General features: G+C 40.7%; 1 protein-coding gene across 4 annotated transcripts in view; it reads left to right on the top strand.

Annotated features, from left to right (window-relative positions):
• The first annotated feature begins 1,088 nt into the window (after nucleotides 1-1,088).
• Nucleotides 1,089-20,950, top strand: part of CAMSAP2 (calmodulin regulated spectrin associated protein family member 2) — a 112,101-nt gene continuing 92,239 nt past the window's right edge. For 3 of the 4 annotated variants that reach the window (XM_042975499.1, XM_042975500.1, XM_042975501.1), the window contains exon 1: nucleotides 1,090-1,521. In XM_042975499.1, coding sequence (XP_042831433.1) covers nucleotides 1,383-1,521 — 139 coding nt within the window. In that variant the 5' untranslated portion in view covers nucleotides 1,090-1,382. Of the gene's footprint in view, nucleotides 1,522-20,950 lie in introns of all 4 variants that reach the window. The other variant, XM_042975498.1, reaches the window with a different exon arrangement.

The following is a 20,950-nucleotide window of genomic DNA, read 5'->3' on the forward strand; positions in this document are numbered from 1 at the left end:
ATCTCTATAATTTCGTGGTCAACCAGCGAGGACACCTAACCCTGTAGGGTCACCTCGAGCTCCAAACGGGCTTCATGCACCTCAGCTTCGCAGCAGGCTGTGTGACCCATAACAAGCATTTTAACGAATGTCAGCGCCCTTTGCCTCACCACTGGGTCGCTAAAGTACGAGAGCTATTGCTAGGCCTTTCCCTCGCCTCCCTTCCTTCCCTTTCCTCTTTCAGCGGTGTAAGCAGCAGCCGCAGCAGCCAAACGCCAGGGACGAGGAGGATGTCCACTCAGGCGAGCGCTCCTAAGCGATGATTAAAAAACAGCCGCACCGAAGCCGGGGCGCGGGCGGGAGCGAGGCTGGGCATGCTCAGAGCGCCGGGCTGGCGCGCGGCCGGGATCTCCGCGGCCGGAGGGAAGCGGGGCGGGGGCGCAGGCCGGAGCGGCGCCGGCGCGCATGCTCAGTGCCCGCTTCTGCTCGCTCCATCCAGTGCGGCAGCCGGAAAACCGCAGCGGCGGCGGCGGCGGCGGCGGCTGACGGGGAGCGACCGAGCCGGGCGGCAGAAGGGGGGAAAAAAATACGAGGGGGCATAGCTGATAAGGCAGGACTGAGAGCCCGGGATTCACGGCCTCTCGCGGGCCGCCGCCTTCGCCGTCCGCAGGGAGGAAGGCCCGGGAGGCGGCGGCGGCGGCAGAGACGGCGGCCGGAGAAGGAGGAGACGGCGACGGGAGGGGAGCGCAGAGGAGGGGCCGCGCCGCCGGCGGCCTGGGAGCCGCAGTGATTTTGACGTTTTCCTCCGCTCGGTCTCCGGCGGCCCCCGACCGGGCTGCGCTGCGGGGGGGACGCCCACCCCGTCCCGCGCGCCCGGCTCGTCCCTCCGCCCGCCGGGGCCTGAGGGGGTCTCCGCGCTCCGCGGGAAGGGAAGGGGGAGGCGGGGGCGTGCGGGCACGGCGATGGCGGGGACATTTTCCACAACGTGATTGTTAAAGCCTCCCCCCCCCCTCCTTAAAATTCCGGGCCCTTCCAGCCTCCCCCCTCCCCCCCCCCAGCCCGTGTGACTAAACGGAGACAAAGGGGAGGCGGCCTCGCTCACACGCGCGCTCGCGGGGCGGGTGGCTCGGCGGGGCGCCGGCGCGGGGCGGGCGGACGGACCGACGGACGGACGCTGCGCCGTCACATTCCTATGCCCGGGAGGAGCGGCGGCGGCTCCCGCGGGAGGCGGCAGGCTCGCGGCGCGGACAGCTGAGCTTCTCCTCCCTCGTCGCCGCCCGGGCGGGCCTCGCCCCGGCCCCGATGGTTTGAGCCCTTCCCTCGTCCGCTCCCGACCCCCGCGGCGGCGCGGCCACACCATGTGAAGGTTAGAGCCCGGACCTGCCGACGAGCCGCCGTGAAAGATGGGGGATGCTGCAGACCCCAGGGAGATGAGAAAGACGTTCATTGTTCCAGCCATCAAGCCCTTTGACCACTATGATTTCTCCAGGGCCAAAATCGCCTGCAATCTGGCCTGGCTGGTGGCCAAAGCCTTTGGGACAGGTAAGTGGCGTCTTCCCTTCCGTCTTTCTCCTTAGGATGTACACATCCCGGTTTTTTTTTTTTTTCTTTCTTTTTTTTTTTTTTTTGGTTTCCGATCATCGGATGCCCCCTCGGTGCGTGTGTTCTCGCACAGGTTCAGGGAGATGATGGGGGACTGGGAAGACAAGAAAGAAAGGAGAAATTAGGCAGGTTTGGTCTTCAGCCAGGTGCTCCTGAATGGTCAGGCGGGATTTTACCCAGATTTCTTTTATTGGGTAGCAGAGGTGTTTTGTTGTGTCCAGTAAGCTGTTTTGTCTTGTTTTTACTTGGGGCGGTTTTGTGGTTATTTGCCTCGTCGTGCTGCGTACATTTTCCCCTCGGTCATAATTGTGATTACACCACCAAGAAATCCGAGCTCGTTTCTTTGATTATTGAAGGACGTGGACGGCACATAGTACTATATTGATTTTGACATTTGTAATGATGGCTGCTGTTCAGGCTTCCTAGAATGTAAGGTGGCCTGTGTCGAAGTGCAGTGTTGATTTTTGTTGTCATTCTTAAAGCCTGTATCATCCTTCCCTACACATTCCAGGCTCTATTAAACCAGTTATTTAAAACCAATATTCAGCTTGCTGATTGTGGGATGCTATTTTCATTTCCTATTATCAGTGAGATATATTCCTTTTACCAACGGTATCTTGGTTTCATAAATTAAGAGAAACAAACACTCCCTACTATGGGATTTTTTTTTTTTTTTAATAGTAGAGTTTCTTTGAGGGCATGTGCTGTTGACACAGATTGTACAGTGGGGTAGCAATTAAACATTCTCTCCGTTACCCAGTCTTTGCAAAATAACAGGAAAAGGGCCTCCTGTTGTAATTCCTTAGCTGTTGCTTCAGGAGCCCATGTTGTAGAGCCCTGAAAAAATCAGAGAGCTTTTCATAGGAAGATGCTCGTGTAAGGAAATTTCCTCTGATAACTTCAGGAATCATTTTGTAAGGTTTCTCTGCCCTAGTTTAAATAAAGTTTGGATGTGTAAAATATTGGTTGAAAAGTTTCTCAGTTTTTGCAGATATTTCTCCAGATGTTAAATAAATCTGTTTTTGTTTTTTTTTTTTTAATTTTTTGCGGGAGGAGAATGACTTATTTCCACTCTGAAGGCTGTGAAAATATGGGGGTTAATGCTCTCGTTCATTCTTCTTAAACATCATGCATAGCTGGATGTTTTCAGAGCTGCACATTTTAGTTAACTAGCAAAGGAATCTCAGTGTTTGGGAAATTATTTTAATTCATTTTGAAGGAAACTTTAACGTGATTTTATGTTTATGACAACTTTGTTTTATTTAAATTCTCATATTTTGATATTGAAGTAGAAAGATGTTAAGGTTTTAAAACTGGCATCAGGAGTAAGTGTAATTGAAACTCATCTTGAAATAGTTTACATTTTAAAGATTTATTTGGAACTAAATGTGTAGAGTAACACATAGGAAGGAAGAAGCACAAAGTGTCCGTGTATTTTTATTTTCTGGCACCATTGATATCAGCAATGAGAATAATAGATGTATTTTGGTTTTAACGTAAGCAGCATGCTGAAGCTGATATCCATTTGGAGGAGAAATGAAAGCTGTTTAAGTATTTTGGAAAGACAGAGGGAAATTTACGTGGCGACCTATGTGGAAAAGCAATGTGTATGAAATGGAAGGTAGGGGAATAACACGGATACTTTCTTTCCTTCTGAAACTGAGAGGATGCTTATAGTACAGATGTCAGAATGTTGCCCTCGATTCACAAAGGCTACTAACCAGAAAGTGGCCTACTTTCGGGATATATGTCAGGCAAGTTTGCCAGATTCTGGACCGCTTGAGGAACACATATTGAACACACTTAAAAAGAAAGGAAGTGAAAGGAATCTAATATCAATGGAATCTGTTGTGTGCCAGGCACTCTGTTAGATGCTTTGCATGAAATTATACATTAGGGATTCACAGCAAGTCTGTGATGTAGGTAGTTTGTTCCCCATTTTTAAAAAATGAGGATGCCAGTGCACAGGGAGGTTAAACAACTTTCCTATGATCACACTTTTAGTAAGGGTGGATATACGTTTTCATTTGACTGACTCCCAAGGGCATGGCATTGGTGGGGGCAGGGTATACCTGCAGTATGCCTAGTACTTTAAGTACATTGCTTCATTTACTCCTACAGCAACCCTCGAGGTAGATACTGTTCTCATTTTACAGATGAGGGAACAGGTTCAGAGCTTTTACTTTGTTTGAGATTAAACATCTGGCAGGTGGTGGATTTTGCATGCCAGCTCAGGTCTTTCTGACCCTGAAGTCTTTGCTCTTTATACCACTGTGCAGAGTGTGAAAGATGTGCACATAGTACATGTTAGAAGTCTTATTTATTTATTTTTTTATTTTCTTTAAAGAGTGGGCAGATCTTAACATACTCTCCGAAGGCTTAGATGAATATTATTGGTACTTGGTTACATTTGCCTTGGCAACAGTTGGAATGGATAAAAAGATCATACTCAAAATGGAATGAGAACCAAAGTTAGAAGACCTTAAGAGGGTGACTTAGTAACAGAACTTAATACGTTATTGAGAATGTTATGTTTGTACATTTTGTTTATTCTTTAATCAACAGACTTTCAAAGTATACATTTATATGGAGTGAACAGAAGAAAAGTCACTTCATTTTTTTTATGTAATTTTTTTTCTTCATTTTCTGCAAACATTTAAGTGGCAAATGTTAACAGACAACGTATTTCAAAAGTATTAGACCTAAGGGTATTCAGTTAATCTTTCAAAAATATTAGCCTGACTTGAAGTTGTGATTTACCAAATTGCTTCTTTAACGATGATATAAGAATCTTCAGTTATTAATTTAGTTTTTTTTTCCCTATGAGAAACTTTTTAACTTTTGATATATTAAAAAGTAGTCAATTTTAGAATCATATGTGTTGGAAAAGTCATTTAAAATGATAGCTAGAAATCAATGATGGACATAGAATGAAGTTATTGAACCATACAAAATAAATAAAGCACTAGTATTGTAATACCTAGAAAGCAGTTGGAGGTTTTACTTCATTTGAAGTCTTATTTCTGAAGCTTTGAATTATATTCTTCTCATTACATTGAAAATAGTCCAAAGAGCCCAAGTCTTAATAGCTTATTTTGTAGAATAACACAGATACAGTTTTGATCAAATGAAGAATAAGTTTGTTTAGATGAATTTTAATAAACAGATGCTCATTACTTGAAGCAAATTCCAAAAGGGCAAGTTAAGCTGTACTGTCTCTGCTGTATTTGAACAGCTTAACCCATTTAAGCAATGGTATTGCTGAGTTTGCTTTAAATGTTCTGCTCCTCTAAATCTTTTAGGGAAAATGATGGGTACAAAACCTCTTTATGAAATTCTTGAATTTGAAATTCTTAACATGGAATTTAAGGCCCACTTCCTAGTGTTAATATATCATTTCAACTTTATCAACTATCATTCTCCCTTTTTAAAAAAAATTTTTTAAATGTTTATTTGTTTTTGAGAGAGAGAGAGAGCGAGAGAGAGAGCGCACAAGCAGGGGAGGGGCAGAGAGAGAGGGAGACACAGAATCTGAAGCAGGCTCTAGGCTCTGAGCTGTCAGCACAGATCCGATGATGGGCTTGAACTCAGGAACCGCGAGGTCATGACCTGAGCTGAAGTTGGACACTTAACCAGCTGAGCCACCCAGGTGCCCCTTATTCTCTCTTTTTAAAAAAAAATCATTCTCCTTTTCATACTGTTTAGTTTAGTAGTATAAAATCATTTATCCAAACACATTTTGCTGTCAAAATCCTATGTAAGCTCTAATTTATATACATGTGTAGGTTGTGATGACAATGGGTGGCATTGTGGTTAAGAAAGACTAATAGCAGAGAGGCCAGTTAGGGAAGTTATTGCAGGAGTTAAGGCAAGATATCAAGAAAGCTTATAGTAGAGTGGAAATGATAAAGCTGCTAATGTTTATTAAGTACTTGCTGTGTATCAGGCACTTTGCATGTATTACATAATTTTAATTCTCATAACAGCTTTTAAGAGATGGAAACTATTAATCATTCCAATTTTACTGATGAGGAGAATGAAGCTCAGAGGTTTAGGGAACTCATCCAGAGCCATTCAGTTTATAGAGCTGGGGAGGGACACAGAGAGAGATGGAGACAGAGAATCTCAAGCAGGTTCCAGGCTGTCAGTGCAGAGCCCAACTTGGGGCTTGATCCCACGAACCATGAGATCATGACCTGAGCTGAAATCAAGAGTCTGGACAGACTGAGTCACCCAGGCAGCCCCATGTTGCCCAAATATCTTATCTGAGAAATCCAATAAAGTAGGTAGCTAATAATGTAGATATGGAGTATGATTGGTAAGTTGAGGATAGAAATAATAATTTCAGGGTCTTCTGTGCATAAAATGTAACTGAAATTGTAGTAGATGTGAGGGTGATGGAATGTAGGGTAGTGAACACTTTACTTTGAGAGGGGGTGCTGAAGAAAAGGAGGCAGAGTTAAAGCAATCAGAGAGTTAGAAAGAGAATTAAGAAAGTATAATAATACTGAGGCCCTGGAAGGAAAAATTTCAAGGGGGTGGTCTCATTAACAGTGTCAAATGCTGTAGGTTTTTATTTTGTTTTTATTTTTTTAAAGATTTTATTTTATTTTTATTTCTTATTTCTTTTTTCTTTTTTCTTTTTGTTAAGTACGCTTCATGCCCAGTGTGGAGCCCAATGCAGGACTTGAACTCATGACCCTGAGATCAAGGCCTGAGCTGAGATCGAGTCGGACGCTTAGCCGACTGAGCCCCCCAGGCACCCCTAAAGATTTTATTTTTTTAACTAATCTCTACACCCAGTGTGGGGCTTGAACTCACAGGCCCAAGATCAAGAGTCACATGCTCTACTGACTGAGCCAGCCAGGCGCGCCTATAGGTTTTTAAACCATGCATGCCGTTCTGATAAGGGAGATGTGATACAGGTTGTGACTGTAGTAGAGTTCAGGAAATATATAAGGGCCATGTAACTGGAATGGTGACATTCAGAGGGAGGGAGAGGTAAGGGAGGGGGAAAGGGTACCACCAGCTTCAGTGATCTGTGAAGGAAGACCTCTGAAGTGGAGGTGGTAGTTAGACTTGATCCTGAGGTGAGTCAGACTGAATGGAAAGTAGGCATTGTAGATGCGGAGATAGTTTGTGCAGGCATGGAGTTCTGAAACCAACATAGACCAGTAGGATTGGGGAGGTTTATGTAATGAAGTGTAGTAGGAGATCCAGCTTGAAAGGTAGATTGGAACAGAATTGTTTGAAGAGCCAGGTTAAGGAATTTGGTATTTATTTTGTAGATAAATTATTCTAAGCATATTGGATTGAAAAAGTGCTATGACTAATTTGTTAAACACATACTTTGTGCTAAGTACAATTTTGAACATTTTATATTTATTATTTCTTTTAATTCTGAGAATGACCCTATTAAGTGGAAACCATTTTATTTCTTCTATAACTCTAAAGCAAGGTTTCCCAACCACAGAACTATGGGATGGGTAATTCTTTTTTGTGGAGGGCCATCCTATGCATTGTAGGATTTTAGCAGCATCCTTGGCCTAGTTGATAGTAGTATTCTCCACTGTCATTTCCAGTTGTGACAACCAAAAATGTCTCCAGACTTTCTCAATGTCTCCTGGGAGGCCAAATGACCCCAGCTTGAGAACACTTGCCATAACAATTTTAAGATATACATGCAATTTAAAAAGGGTTTTTGTACATTAAAGTCCAAATTAATTGTAAGACATCCTGATTTCAGAAGTATTCAAATGGAACATAAGAATTTAGGAAATTGGATAGTTTGCCCTTTTTGTTAATGAGCAAACAGGTTTAGAGGGCTTAAATAACTTGCCTTTGATCAACTTGTAAGTGGTGGAACCTTTATGATACTAAAATTTGTATTTTAACCTCTATGTTATATATGCTTTCTGTAGTTCATCACAATTTTATTTTTTTAATGTTTATTTATTTTTGAGAGAGAGAGAGAGAGAGATTGAGTGCAAGCAGGGGAGGGGCAGAGAGAGAGGGAGACACAGAATGCGAAGCAGGCTCCAGGCTCTGAGCTGTCAACACAGAGCACGATGCGGGGCTCGAACCCATGAACCACCAGATCATGACCTGAGCCAAAGTCAGATGCTTAACTGACCAAGCCACCCAGGAACTCCAGTAGTTCATTACAATTGTATAGTATTGGAAGTGAAGGCATGAATGCATGAAAACCTTTCAAATATAAGTGTTAAATTTGTTTTGCAGAATTGAAAGTTTATTTAATCTGGGGCACCTTGGTGGCTCAGTCCCTGAAGCGTCCGACTTCGGCTCAGGTCATGATCTCGTGGTTTGTGGGTTTGAGCCCTGTGTTGGACTCTGTGCTGACAGCTCAGAGCCTGGAGCCTGTTTCGCATTCTGTGTCTCATTCTCTCTGCCCCTCCCCCACTGTGCTCTGTCTTTGTCTCTCAAAAATAAATAAATGTAAAAAAATTTTTTAAAGCTTATTTAATCTTAAACAAACCTGGTATTTGATAAATTAGTACAGAAATATAAAATATATTTAGTATTGGTCTGTCATTTCAGAGTCTCCTCCCCCTCCCTAAACCCTGGTGAATCTAGTTTTCCATGTATACTAGTTTATGGACCTTTTCCATTGGTACATTACAAATAATAATACTTTATTTTTAATTTTATTTTTTTAAATTTACATCCAAATTAGTTAGCGTATAGTGCAACAATGATTTCAGGAGTAGATTCCTTAATGCCCCTTACCCATTTAGCCCATCCCACCTCCCACATTCGCTCCAGTAACCCTCTGTTTGTTCTCCATATTTATGAGTCTCTTATGCTTTGTCCCCCTCCCTGTTTGTATATTTTTGTTTCCCTTTCCTTATGTTCATCTGTTTTGTCTCTTAAAGACCTCATATGATATTTGTCTTTCTCTGACTAATTTCACTTAGCAAAATACCCTCCAGTTCCATCCACATAGTTGCAAATGGCAAGATTTCATTCTTTTTGATTGCCAAATAATACTCCATTGTATATATATATACCACTTCTTCTTTATTCATCCATCGATGGGCAACAAATAATAATACTTAAATGTTACACATTTATTAGTAGTGACAAGCTTGGTGCTTTAGCTGAGATAAAAGTTGTTTTCATTTATGACATTGATCACTTTCCATCCTGTGCCTTGCACAGTTTTTCCTTTCCTTCTTTAACATTGATTCTTCATCAACATAACATTTTAGATTAAAGGCGTGTACAGTAGTATCTTTGCAGTTCTCATACTACCACTTATTCCCTTTTTTTTCTGGGGCATTTTCCTGAAGTACTCTTTGTCTTGGTTTCCCTACTTGCTGAATAGTCATGGTAATAAGCATGTGTATGCTGCTTTGAGTTCACTAGAAGAAAAAATTGAGAAGTGTTAGAATTTATCAGTCTCACACTTAGGCTACCTTTACATATTCTGTGAGCAGTGTGGAATGGGATTATATTTCTTATAGTAACTTCAAAGAATTATTTTTATTGAAAGTATTTTTCACTACAAACTAGACAAACTAGAGGCTGGGCATATAGCAGTAGGGAGGCCACTGAGCTCGTCCTGTAATCCTTACAGCTGTACTCTGCGGTATTATGCCTAGTAATGTTTGTGGAGTATTCTGTTTTCTTAAGACAAAGAGATGGAATTTCCGTTAACCGGAATAAGTGTTCATCTCTGCACTCCATATTTCATAAACATAGGTTCCTGGGAGTGTGTGTGTATGATCTTAAAAAGGTGTTTTGGAAGTGCCATATTCACCAATTCCCAGCTCTCTCCTTCACACCATTTTTCTTTTTTCTTTTTTAAAATGTTTATTTCTTTTTGAGAGAGAGAGAGAGAGAGAGAGAGAGAAAGAAAGAGGGAGTGAGCAGGAGAGGGGCAGAGAGAGAGGGGAACAGAGGATCTGAAGCAGGCTCTGTGCTGACAGCAACAAGCCTGATGCAGGGCTCAAACTCATGTGACCTGAGCTGAAGTTGGACGCCTAACTGACTGAGCCACCCAGGTGCCCCTTCTTTTTTTTCTTTTTCTTTTTCTTTCCTTCTTTCTTTTTTAAATTTTAGAGAGAGTGGAAGCAGGGGAGAGGGGCAGAGGGGAGGAGGGAGAGAGAAAGAGAATTTTAAGCAGGCTTCATTCACCCTCTTGTGTGGAGCCCAGTGTGGGACTCCTTCCCACAAGCTGGGATCATGACCTGAGCCACCCAGGTGCCCCCACACCATTTTTTGTCTCTAAAATGGGAATTGTCTCTCTCACTCTCTCTCTGCCTTTCCCCTGCTGTCTCTTTGTCTTTCAACATAAACAAATAAACTTAAAAAAAGTAAACATTAAAAAACACCCAAAAATCTTTTCAAATGGGAATTGCATGCAGATTCTGAGTACTTTAGGCTCTTGGATAAAAGACATTTGATGAAACATTTGAAATATTTTAAAAGACGTTTGTCCTCAACCACGCACGGTAAGTTTCAAAATACAGTTGACCCTTGAACAACATGGATTAGAGCTGCATGGATCCATGTATATATAGATTATTCTCAATAAACATATTGGAAAACTTTTTGGAGATTTGTGACAGTTTGAAAAAACTTGTAGATGAACTGCATAGTCTAGAAATACTGAAAAAAAATTAAGAAAAGTTAGGTATTATGAGAATACAGTATATAATACAACATGTAAAATGTGTTATTAACTGTTTATATTACTGGTGTGGCTTCTAGTTGACGGTAGGCTCTTAGTAATTAGTTTTTTGGGGAGTCAAAAGTGATATGCAGATTTTTGACTACATGGCGGGGGCGGGGGGTCGAGTTGGTACCCTTAACCCCCTGGGTTGTTCGAGGGTCAAATGTAGATGGTTTCATTTTTTTCTGCTGGCATTTTCTACTGCTCTCCAGATTCTCTTTTTCAGCTGTCTTCTTGTTTTCCCTTCTCTTTTTTGATGACATTCAAATAAAGGGGTTGCTGACCTTGTTAATTTTTCTCTAATTCATAGTTTTGTAGAACTTTGTAATGTAACAGATTTTGAAATAGCAGAAATTTGTCTTTTTTTCCAGCCACCTCCATTTTTAAAAAATACATACTAAAGATTGTGATGATATCTTGAAAATTTACTTTTTGACCCCAAAATATTTTTTGAACAGATGAGACAGGCACAGATTGAAAACTCAAAAGGTATTTTAGGGTAGTTCTAGTGAAAAGTCTCCTTCCCATCTGGACCCAGAGTCACTGCCATTTATTTAAAGCTAGGTGCCATCATCAGAAGTCTGCTTTTTAAAAGATCTCTTAAAGTACACTTAAAATGATTAAAATGATAAATTTTATGTTATGTGTATTTTACCACATTAAAAAAAAGATCTCTTAAAAACAGTAGAAAATGTATTGAAAAGAGACTAAGATTTGCAAAGGGGAAATAAGTAGGAAGTCATAGTCCAAGTGAGAGATGATGACAACTTGAATTTGGATTGCAGCAGTGGATATGGAAAGAAGTGGGTGAATGTAAAAGATAAGACTTGGTGATTGGGCATGTGGGAACAAAGATGAGATTGTGGGGAGTGTTACGATTGCTTCTGTTTACTGAGAAAGGGAATAATGGAAGAGAGCCAGGTTGTGTGTATGTGCAAAGAACAGCATGGAGTTTGAGGAATATCTAAAATGGTGGTGTGTGCATTAGGCCTTAAAAATTCATATGTGGAATTTAGAAGATCTTTGGGATGAGACACATACATGGTTATAAAAAGAGTAACTGCCAGTCACTTTGAAGGAAAGTACAGAGGAGAGACAAGGGGACCTAACACAGGAGAGCCAGCAAAGGAGCCAGACGCAGAGTAACCAGAGAAGAGGAAAACAAGGCAGGGAAGTATGGAATCTCAAGCATAGGGAAGAGAACACTGAAGATGAGGGAGGTGTAAGGTACTGCTGAGACAGATTAAGCAAGAAGTCTCATAAAATTCCATTGAGTTAACACCGATGAAGTTTTTTTTTTTATTTAAAAAAAAATTTTTTTTTTTTAATGTTTGTTTATTTTTGAGACAGGGAGAGACAGAGCATGAATGGGGGAGGGTCAGAGAGAGAGGGAGACACAGAATCTGAAACGGGCTCCAGGCTCTGAGCTGTCATCACAGAGCCCAACGCGGGGCTCGAACTCACGGACTGCAAGATCATGACCTGAGCTGAAGTCGGATGCTTAACCGACTGAGCCACCCAGGCGCCCCAACACTGATGAAGTTTTTGATGACTTGGCTGAGGACATGTTGAGGGCAATGTAGAAGCAAAACTGTGACCATAGTAGGTTGAAAGTTAATGAGAGTATCTTCACTTGTGGTAACAGAAAATCCAACTCAAATCGGCTTACAATACAGAGGACTTATTGGCTCATATAACCAAAAAAATTCTGAGATAAGTTGCACTTTTGATCTGATTTGATCAGGTCCCATTTCCATTTCTTTGTGATTCCCCTAGCTATGCCCTTCTTTATGTGTGAGTTTCATTCTCCAGCTGTCTTCTCTCATGGTAGCAAATGGCTGTAGTAGTTCCAGGCCTCACATCCATCCACGTCCATATATCACACTACTCAGAGCTCTTTCTTAATCATTGAAAGTTGTGTACTCTTCTTTTTTTTCTTTCTCTTGAAATAAACAAAGCCATTTGATTTTAGAAAATATCAAATATGTCCAGTAACAGTAAACTGTCATGTACTTTTCACCCAACCTCCATGATCATCAACTCATAGCCAATCTTGATTTATCATTTACATTGATCTTTCTGGCCACACTGATTATTTGAAGCAAATCCCAGACATTGTATCATTTCATCTATAAGTATATTAGTGTGTATCTCTAGTCAGGAATACTCTTTTTAAATATAACCATGGTACTGGCATCATCACAGCACTGTCTGTTATACCACTCCGTATCCTTAGTATTAAGATTTCTCTGATTGTCTCATAAATCGTCTTTATTTTTTTGTTTTGCACTTCATTTGTTCCAATCTATATCCAAATAAGGGTCATATTTTGCAATTTGTTGGTATGTCTCTTTAAGGGTTTTTTTTTGAAGGTTTTTTTTTTGAAATTTTTTTAATATATGGGCTCTTCCTCTGTGTCATTTTGTCTTGCTTCCATTTATTTACTGGAGGAACCAGAGTGTTTGCCCTTTAAAATTTCCCAATTCTGGGGGCGCCTGGGTGTCTCAGTTGGTTAAGCGTCTGACTTTGGCTCAGGTCATAATCCTACAGCTCGTGAGTTCAAGCCCTGTGTCAGGCTCTGTGCTAACGGCTTAGGCCTGGAGCCTGCTTCCAATTATGTGTCTTCCTTTCTGCCCCTTCCCCGTGTTTGCACTCGCGCGCACGCATGCTCTCTCTCTCTCTCTCAAAAATAAACATTCAAAAAAATTTTTTTTTAATTTCCCAAGTCTGGATCTCCATGGTATTGTTTAATAGGTTTCCATAAATTGGCAGTTAGATCTAAAGAATTCTGTAGATTCAAGTTTATTTTTTGGCATACTTCACAGGTGGTGTGTATTTTTACCAGGAGGTGCTTAATGTCTAGTTGTCTCTTTTTCTATCATGATTTCATTTATTAGTGAGAAAGGTCTTTTAAATAGAAACTTCTCTTGGGGCGCCTGAGTGGCTCAGTCGGTTAAACGCCTGACTCTTGATCTCAGGGTCGTGAATTCCATCTCCACATTGTGATCTGTGTGGGGCATGAAGATTACTTAAAAATAAATAAATAAATAAATAAATAAATAAATAAATAAATAAAAAGAAAAAGAAACTTTTAGTATATGGTTACCCTTTGTGGGAAATTACCTTCATAAATGATAGCCTCCAAGTAAATTACCAGGCAAACTACTCCAGAGGTCACAGAAAAGAAGAGCTCACAGACCTAATTAAAATGGTTAAATCCTATGGTTTGTTAAATCAATTTACAATGAGAAGCAAGGAGAAAGAGATCAGGTAAGTTAACACATTTTAGATAGAGTGCAAGCAGGGAGAAAGAACCATAGTCTGAATCCTGCAATATACAGTGTTTATATGTCCATCTCTTTCTGCTACGTTAGCCTTCCCTAATGATGATGGTATGGTCACAGGACCAGAGTTGAAGTTTCAACAAGGAGGCCCACAGTGACACATAGGCCAGTGATACACACTTGCTCTATCAGACAGACACAGGGAACAAGCATGCCGGGCACAGCTGTGGGTTACCAATAAGCCTGATGAATAGCCTTGGACTTTGTGTTACTTGGTCAGAGGACAAGCAGGCCAGAATGAGTGTTACCAGTAGGTGGCCATATTAAGGACTCATGGATATTAAGTATGCATGTATATTTAGTGTTCATCGTCTCTTGTTCGTTTGTCTCATGCATATTCAATATAGCATGAATATTTAGGGCTTTACGTATATGTTTAGTATATCATGAATATTTAGTGTCTAGATACCTCATGAATATTTGGTATCTTTTGGGTTTTTTTCATTCTTTTTTTCTTTTTAAACATACATGATACAATCCACTTACCTTTATTTAACATATTTGAATTCTATGTTTAACAAACTTTTTGCTTACTAGTGCTTATCTATACTTAAAAGCTTTCACCTATATTTTACAAACTACAAACATATTCTTTTGTAGAATTGAAGAGTCTAGAAAGTGAAAGTACATTACACTGAGGTACAGGGAAGGCAGAATAAATGCCACTTCCTTCCCTTAACTGGGGGGAATTTGCGCCAAACTGTGTGGGTCACTGGCCCCCAAGAATCTGAAAGGGTAAAGAATAGGGAGAAAGAGCATTCTAAATAGTGACCAGAATATGCAAAGGCAAAGGCTCTGAAGTGTAAGAAAGTGTGATTGTTGGGAACTGAATGTGGCTAGCAGGGATGCATAATACAAGGTGGTGGGTGGAGACAGGGATCTTCCTTCTAAGGTCAGAGGGAGGATTTTAATCCTTAAAGAAGTTGGAAATCATTGAAAACCCTAGAATTCGTGGTGGCGTGTGCGACATGATCAAATTTGCTTATTGCCTATAAGCAATGGGTGGAGAATGCTTTGACAAGAGTAGGGACAAGAGTAGATGTGTGAAGACAATTAGGAGTAAATGAAGTAATTCACATGAGAAGCACTGATTGCCTGGGCCCAAGAGATGTGAGTTGAGACTGTGAGAAGGGGATGGATTTTATTTGGGAGTTGAAGGAGAAGGAGGCATTAATGATGACTCCTAGGTTTCTGGCTTAGGCAACTAGATGGATTGTGGTATAGTTTGTCGATGTGGGGAATGCTGGAAGATGAACAAATGTGGAGGAAAAGACTGATTTGGGACATTCTGAGGTTTCATGGTGTTTTCAGTGTAATTTCAAACATGTAAGAATAGTACAAGGAACTCCTGAGTACCCTTTAGCCAGATTTATCAGTTGTGAACATTTTGTCCCATTTATCATTCTCTTTCTCCCTCCCACACAAACATGTGTGTATATATATACACATAATATTTTCTGAACTGTTTGAGAATGCATGAGAGACATTGTGTCCCCTACCCCCAAATACTTTAGTCTATCCCCTAAAATGAAGGATGTTTCTTATATATAATCTCAGTAAAATTATAACAATAATGAAACTTAACTTTGATACAATATTATTATCTAATCCACAGTCCAAATTCTAATTTGCCAATTATCTTAATGTCATTATTGCAATTTTTTTTTTCCATTCCAAGATCCAGTCCAGAATCATGCATTGCAGTTAGTTGACTTGTCTCTTTGGTCTCCTTTAACCTGAAATAGTTCTTCAGTTTGTCTTGGTCTTTCATGATGTTGACACTTTTATAGACTGAGCACCCTGAGCTGCATGCTGAGCTGGGGCTCAAGCCCCTTCCTTGGGCACTGTCTTAGCTCTTGCCAAACCTCCTTTGGCCTGTGGTACAGGCAGCCAGTTCTCTGCAAGGGCCACCTGGGCTGCCTCCCCTCTTTAGGTTCTTATACCCTCCTTTCGAGTGTGGGCCCCTATTTAGCAGATATCCCCTCTGCCTTTGGTCTGAATGACTGAGATGGTGGCTGCTGGTGCTGGCAGTGTCCCAAGAATACCCAGACAGTATGAAGAAAAACAAAGTGCACAGAGACGTACCTTCTCCCAGGCAAAAATTGATGGAGATCCAGGAACTAGACACCATTTCCCAATCCATTCCTCCTCCTGCCATCTTCTTTGGCTTTCTTTTTTCTTGTCCTTTTTTCTTCTCTCCCTTGGCTGACCTACCCTTGTACCCCCTCTCATCACTGCTGCCACCGCCACCTGTCTTTCCACCAACAGATGTACCCTCTTGCCCCCTTGCATGGAACCATCTCTGCACTGTCCATAGGATTTGGGCAAGAGTGCCCGGGAGGCACCCAGAAACCAGTTGGCATCTAGGTAGCCCCCAAGGACAGATGTTTAGCCAGAGGGACATTTCCTTAACCAAGATATAGGTGCTAGGCTGATTGCTACTGGAGTTTAGCAGACAGAGCTAGGAAACACACATATGCATACATAGCATAAAGTAAATATATTTCTTTTTCTGTATATAGATGGATGCATAACACCATGTGTTCAAACTGACACTTGGCATTTTAGTCCCAACACCACAGAGTTCGTTCTAGTCTTTCTAGTTCATTTCTAGTCCCTTCCTATATTTGTAGCTCCCCTTGTCAGTGAGAAACTTGGCACCCATTTTGAATTTGGGGTTTCTTTGTGACATCCAAGTGAAGAGTTGGGTAGGGTAGTTGGCTTGTAAGGATCTGGGGCTTGGAAGAGGTGCTTTAGTCTCACAGGGTAGTGGGAGGAGTGGAGGAGGTAATTTAAACTCAGGAATGCTGAACAGCACTTAACACATCATTTGGTAAGTGGAAGGGTAGAGGGAGTTCACTTTTAATTGGCATCTCATTTGAAGGCAAAGCTCAGTGTTTAGGTACTTGTCATTCTTTTAGTAAACATTTGAGTGCCTGCTGTGTTCCAGGCACTATTATTCTAGGCACTAGTGACACAGGACAAAGAAGTATCCTGCTCTCCTTGAGGTTACGTTGTAGTGGAAAGAGGCAGAAATAAACAAACATATATTATAGGATAGTAATAGCTGTTATATAGAGAATTAAAATAGGATGACTGATTGGGTGGTCAGGGAGGGTATATCTGAGGAGGTGACATTTAGCTGTCATCTGAATAGAATGAGCTATCTATGTGAAGGTTAGATTGAGGAATGTTAGAAGCAGAGGGAATAGCGAGCGCATAGACCAAAAGGCGTGAACTTGGCATGCTGTAGCAACAGAAAGACTTGGGTGTCTGGAGCATAGTGGGCTGGGGGAGGGAGAGGAAGTTGAAGCCGGAGGAGAAGGAGCTGGTATGTGTGCAAAATATGGAGAAACTTGAACTCAGAGAAGTTAATTAGTGCACTCAAAATCCCCTAGCAAGTAACTGCTAAAATTCAGACTCATCTTTTAAACTCCATTGCCCATACTTTTCCCAAAGCCCCAATTTTCCCCACTAATCATGCTGCCCCACCCCCCCCCCCTTTTTTTTTAAATTTCAAAGAGCAGGGGAAAAGAGCAAGGGGAGGAGAGAGAGAAAGAAAGAAAGAATCTTAAGCAGGCTCCATGCTCAGTGCGGAGCCCCAGATGGAGCCCCTGACATGGGGCTCAATCCCCACCCAGCCCTGGGATCATGACCTGAGCCGAAATTAAGAGTTGGTTGCTCAACCGACTGAGCGACCCAGGTACCCCATATCATGCTGCCTCCTAATGGTAGTGAATGTAGGTTAACTGAAAACAGGTTTGGTTTTGAGCGTTTTACTTCTTTGCAGAAGTAAAGCGTGGCCTAGGAGATAACTTTAAAGTTTTCCAAGCAGGTGCAAAGAATGAATTATGATTATTAGCACAGAATCTGGGAGTTTAGGGGAGTTTTGAAATATTAGAGTTGTTTTAGGACAAGACTAATGACTAATATTTTTTAAAGAATAACATTTTCATTCATTTATCAGGTATGTATTGAGTGCTTACCATGTACCAGGCATTAAGTTAGGTGCTGGGGATTTATATCCTGGTGAATAAGATAGACCTGGTCCTTGCCTTCTGGTCATGTATAAGGGTACTCATTTTAGCACATCTTTGTCAATAGTGGGTTTTAAAAATAATTTTCCATTTTTTTAGGTAAAAAAATGACTCATTGTAACTTTCTCTGATTACTGGTAGTGTTGGGTTTGTTTTTTTTTTTTCATGTTATTGATCATTTTTAGGTCTTGGTTAATTTCAAGTTCAAGGTCTATGGATTATTTTCAGTTGGAGTTTTTGAAACTCACTAGTTCTCTCTCAGTAATTGTTTTAGAAATAATTTTTTAGGTTTGGAAAATAAGGCAATATTCACATGACCGAGCATTATGATAATTTCTGAAATGCATTCCCCTCTTACCTCTCTACTCTTCATTGTTTTAAAGAAATCTGTATCATTTGCTGGCATATGTATGCAACTAGTAACTAGCCCATCTTTATAGAAAATTGCCTTGAGTAAATTACTGTCGACTCCCTTTACTTGTACTTCAAGCATTTCAGGTGATTGTTAATTTCAAAACTTAGATCTAGTTAAGATTTATGATACGATTAAGGTAAGTTCTGCTTAAGTCCTGGCACACAAGAAAAACTTGTCTCTTATCCTTTGCAATTCTAGGAGTGGTGATTCACTCATCCATTCCTTAAGCATTAATTTCTTACCTTTTGTGTTCTGGAGGTGAGGGAGAGGGTGAAACCTTTTATCTTTGATTTTGTCTGTTAACTAAAATGCTGTCTCAGTTCATTTGTTTCACAATGTGCTACCGTTCCAAACTTAAAAAAATTCGTTTTGTATAGTTAGCAAAATGATAGACATTTTTGAAGTCGTCTTTTAAGCATGTTTAGTTCTTTAAGACTTGTTTTTGAAAGTGACCTATTTTATATTACTCAGTATGCAGTTTTGCATTCTTTTGGGGGGGTGGGAAATCTGTTTTTGTAATATTCTTTGGCTTGCTGTGGATCTTTTCCCTTTTTCTTGTGTCGGGATCTTTTTAAACTCTTTTTTTTTTAAAGGTTTATTATTGATTTTGAGAGAGAGAGAGAGAGAGAGTGAGCACACATGTGCATGAGTGGGGAAGGGGCAGAGAGCGAGGGAGAGAGAGAGAATTCCAAGCAGGCTCTGCAACATCAGTGCAGAGCTTGTTGTGGGGGTCCAGCTCATGAATTGTGAGATCATGACCTGAGCTGAAGTTGGATGCTTAACCAACTGAGCCACCCAGGCACCCTGCCTTGGGATCTTTTTAAAACTTACACTTTCATAACTTGGGTTTGTGGGTATTCCATAATAAAATGGAAGTAGCCCCTAGCTGCACGTCTTCTACCTTCTAGCCTTGTGATGTTGGCCAACCATTGTTATTTAAAAAATATATATATATTTTGTGAGAGAGCGAGTGGAAGAGGGGCAGAGAGACAGAGGGAGACAGAGGATCTTAAAGCGGGCTCTTGATGGACAGCAGAGAGCCCATTGTGGGGCTTGAATTCATGAACCTCGAGTTCTTGACCTGAGCTGAAGTCTGACCCTTAACTGATTGAGCCACCCAGGCACCTAACCATTGTTACTTTTTAAGCTATTTAGCTAGATGGCTTAGAGCTAGGACTGCGTTTATCAGCTGTGTGCCCTTGGCAAGATAACCTTTCTTGGGTTCCTTATCTATAAAATAGGGGTAAGAGAATTGTTAATATTGAATGACAGAAGGCATGTTTAGGACAGTGTCTTGACACACAAAGGTCCTTAGTGTTACTATATTCTAAATATATATCTGCATATTGTCTGATTTGCCGCTTTCACCAAGTTGTTAGAAAGATTAGTGAAAGCAATAGATGAATGTTAGGTAGATGTACAGGTATGGTAGAGAAATTTGTAATCCTGATGATGTTAGTAGTCACTTTTCTTTGCACACCTAATGTTTAGATACCAAGTCACCTATATAAGTCATTTTCTTTATTGTCACAGTAAATAAAAATCTACTAGGCCTACATTTTATAATAATTACCTTAAATAAATTCTCTTTTAGAGTTGTACTACTAAATAGCTTCTTTTCAGTTCCTATGATGCTAAATTTAATTTACCAGTACTGTATTCTGTAGTTTATACCTAGGCTTATGTATCACGCTGAGGCAGCTATTAAGGCTGGCTCACTACTGGTTAATGTGGCTGTGAAGGAAGAAGTGTTTTCAATTATTAAATGAGGATGATATTTTTAGATGTCACCAAAATCCCAAATTGATACATCTACTCTTGACCTCTTTCCAGAGTCCTATATCCCCAGCTGCTTTTTGGATATTTTTGCTGTCGTTTCTAATCAGCATGTCTAAAACCAAGTTTATGATCTTGCTTCCAGAATTAGTGCTTCCTGATTTTCTTTTTTCTATTAATGATGCCACTGTTTCCCAGGTAACCCAGGCCTAATGGTTTTTGCCATCTTCACCCCCTCCCTTTGCTTTATTCCCGAGTCCTTTTTGGGTTTGTTTTATAAGCAGTCTTTAAAAAAAAAATTTTTTTTAACATTTATTTATTTTTGAGAGAGAGTGAGAAAGAGCCAAGAAGGAGCAGAGAGAGAGGGAGACACAGAATCTGAAGCAGGCTCCAGGCTCTGAGCTGTCAGCACAGAGCCTTGATGCGGTGCTCGAACCCAAGAACCATGAGCTGAGATCATGACGTGAGCCGAAGTCTGGTGCTCAACCGACTGAGCCACCCAGGCACACCCCTAAGCAGTCTTTTATGTCTTTTATTCTTGACTTCATTTCCTTATTTATGTCTGATATTTACCTCCATCAGTATTGAAGACCAGATTATTTGTCCCCAAACGTCATATCAGTCTTCTTCTTTAAAACTAAAAGTAATTTCTTGTTAGCTATTAAATAAATGTTTGGCTATTATATATGTGTTTAAAAGAGATATTACTTTTGTCTTATCTGAACCTCCCATTACAGCTTTCCTGCTTACTCCTATCCTACATGAATGCCTTTCTCCACCCAAATTGTTCAGTTTGGTATCTCTTCACATCATTTCTTTCTTTCCTTCTTTCTTTCTTCCTTCCTTCCTTCCTTCCTTCCTTCCTTCCTTCCTTCCTTCCTCTCTCTCCTTGCTCTTCCCTTTGTTTAGATAGACTTTTGTTTTTTGACTAAGCAAATTCTGCCTATTTTTCCTATCCGATTTCTTTAAGATGAAGTCAAGTCAGCCCAGTATGATGCTTCCTGCTTTGAACTTTAAGCACTTAATTATTCATTTAGAACAATTGTTCATTTAGCATTTAGTTTCTTTCAGTTGGTGCTCAATCATTCATTGTTTCTGAATT

Source organism: Panthera tigris, chromosome F3 (genome assembly GCF_018350195.1).
Source record: "Panthera tigris isolate Pti1 chromosome F3, P.tigris_Pti1_mat1.1, whole genome shotgun sequence".
Taxonomy (NCBI): domain Eukaryota; kingdom Metazoa; phylum Chordata; class Mammalia; order Carnivora; family Felidae; genus Panthera; species Panthera tigris.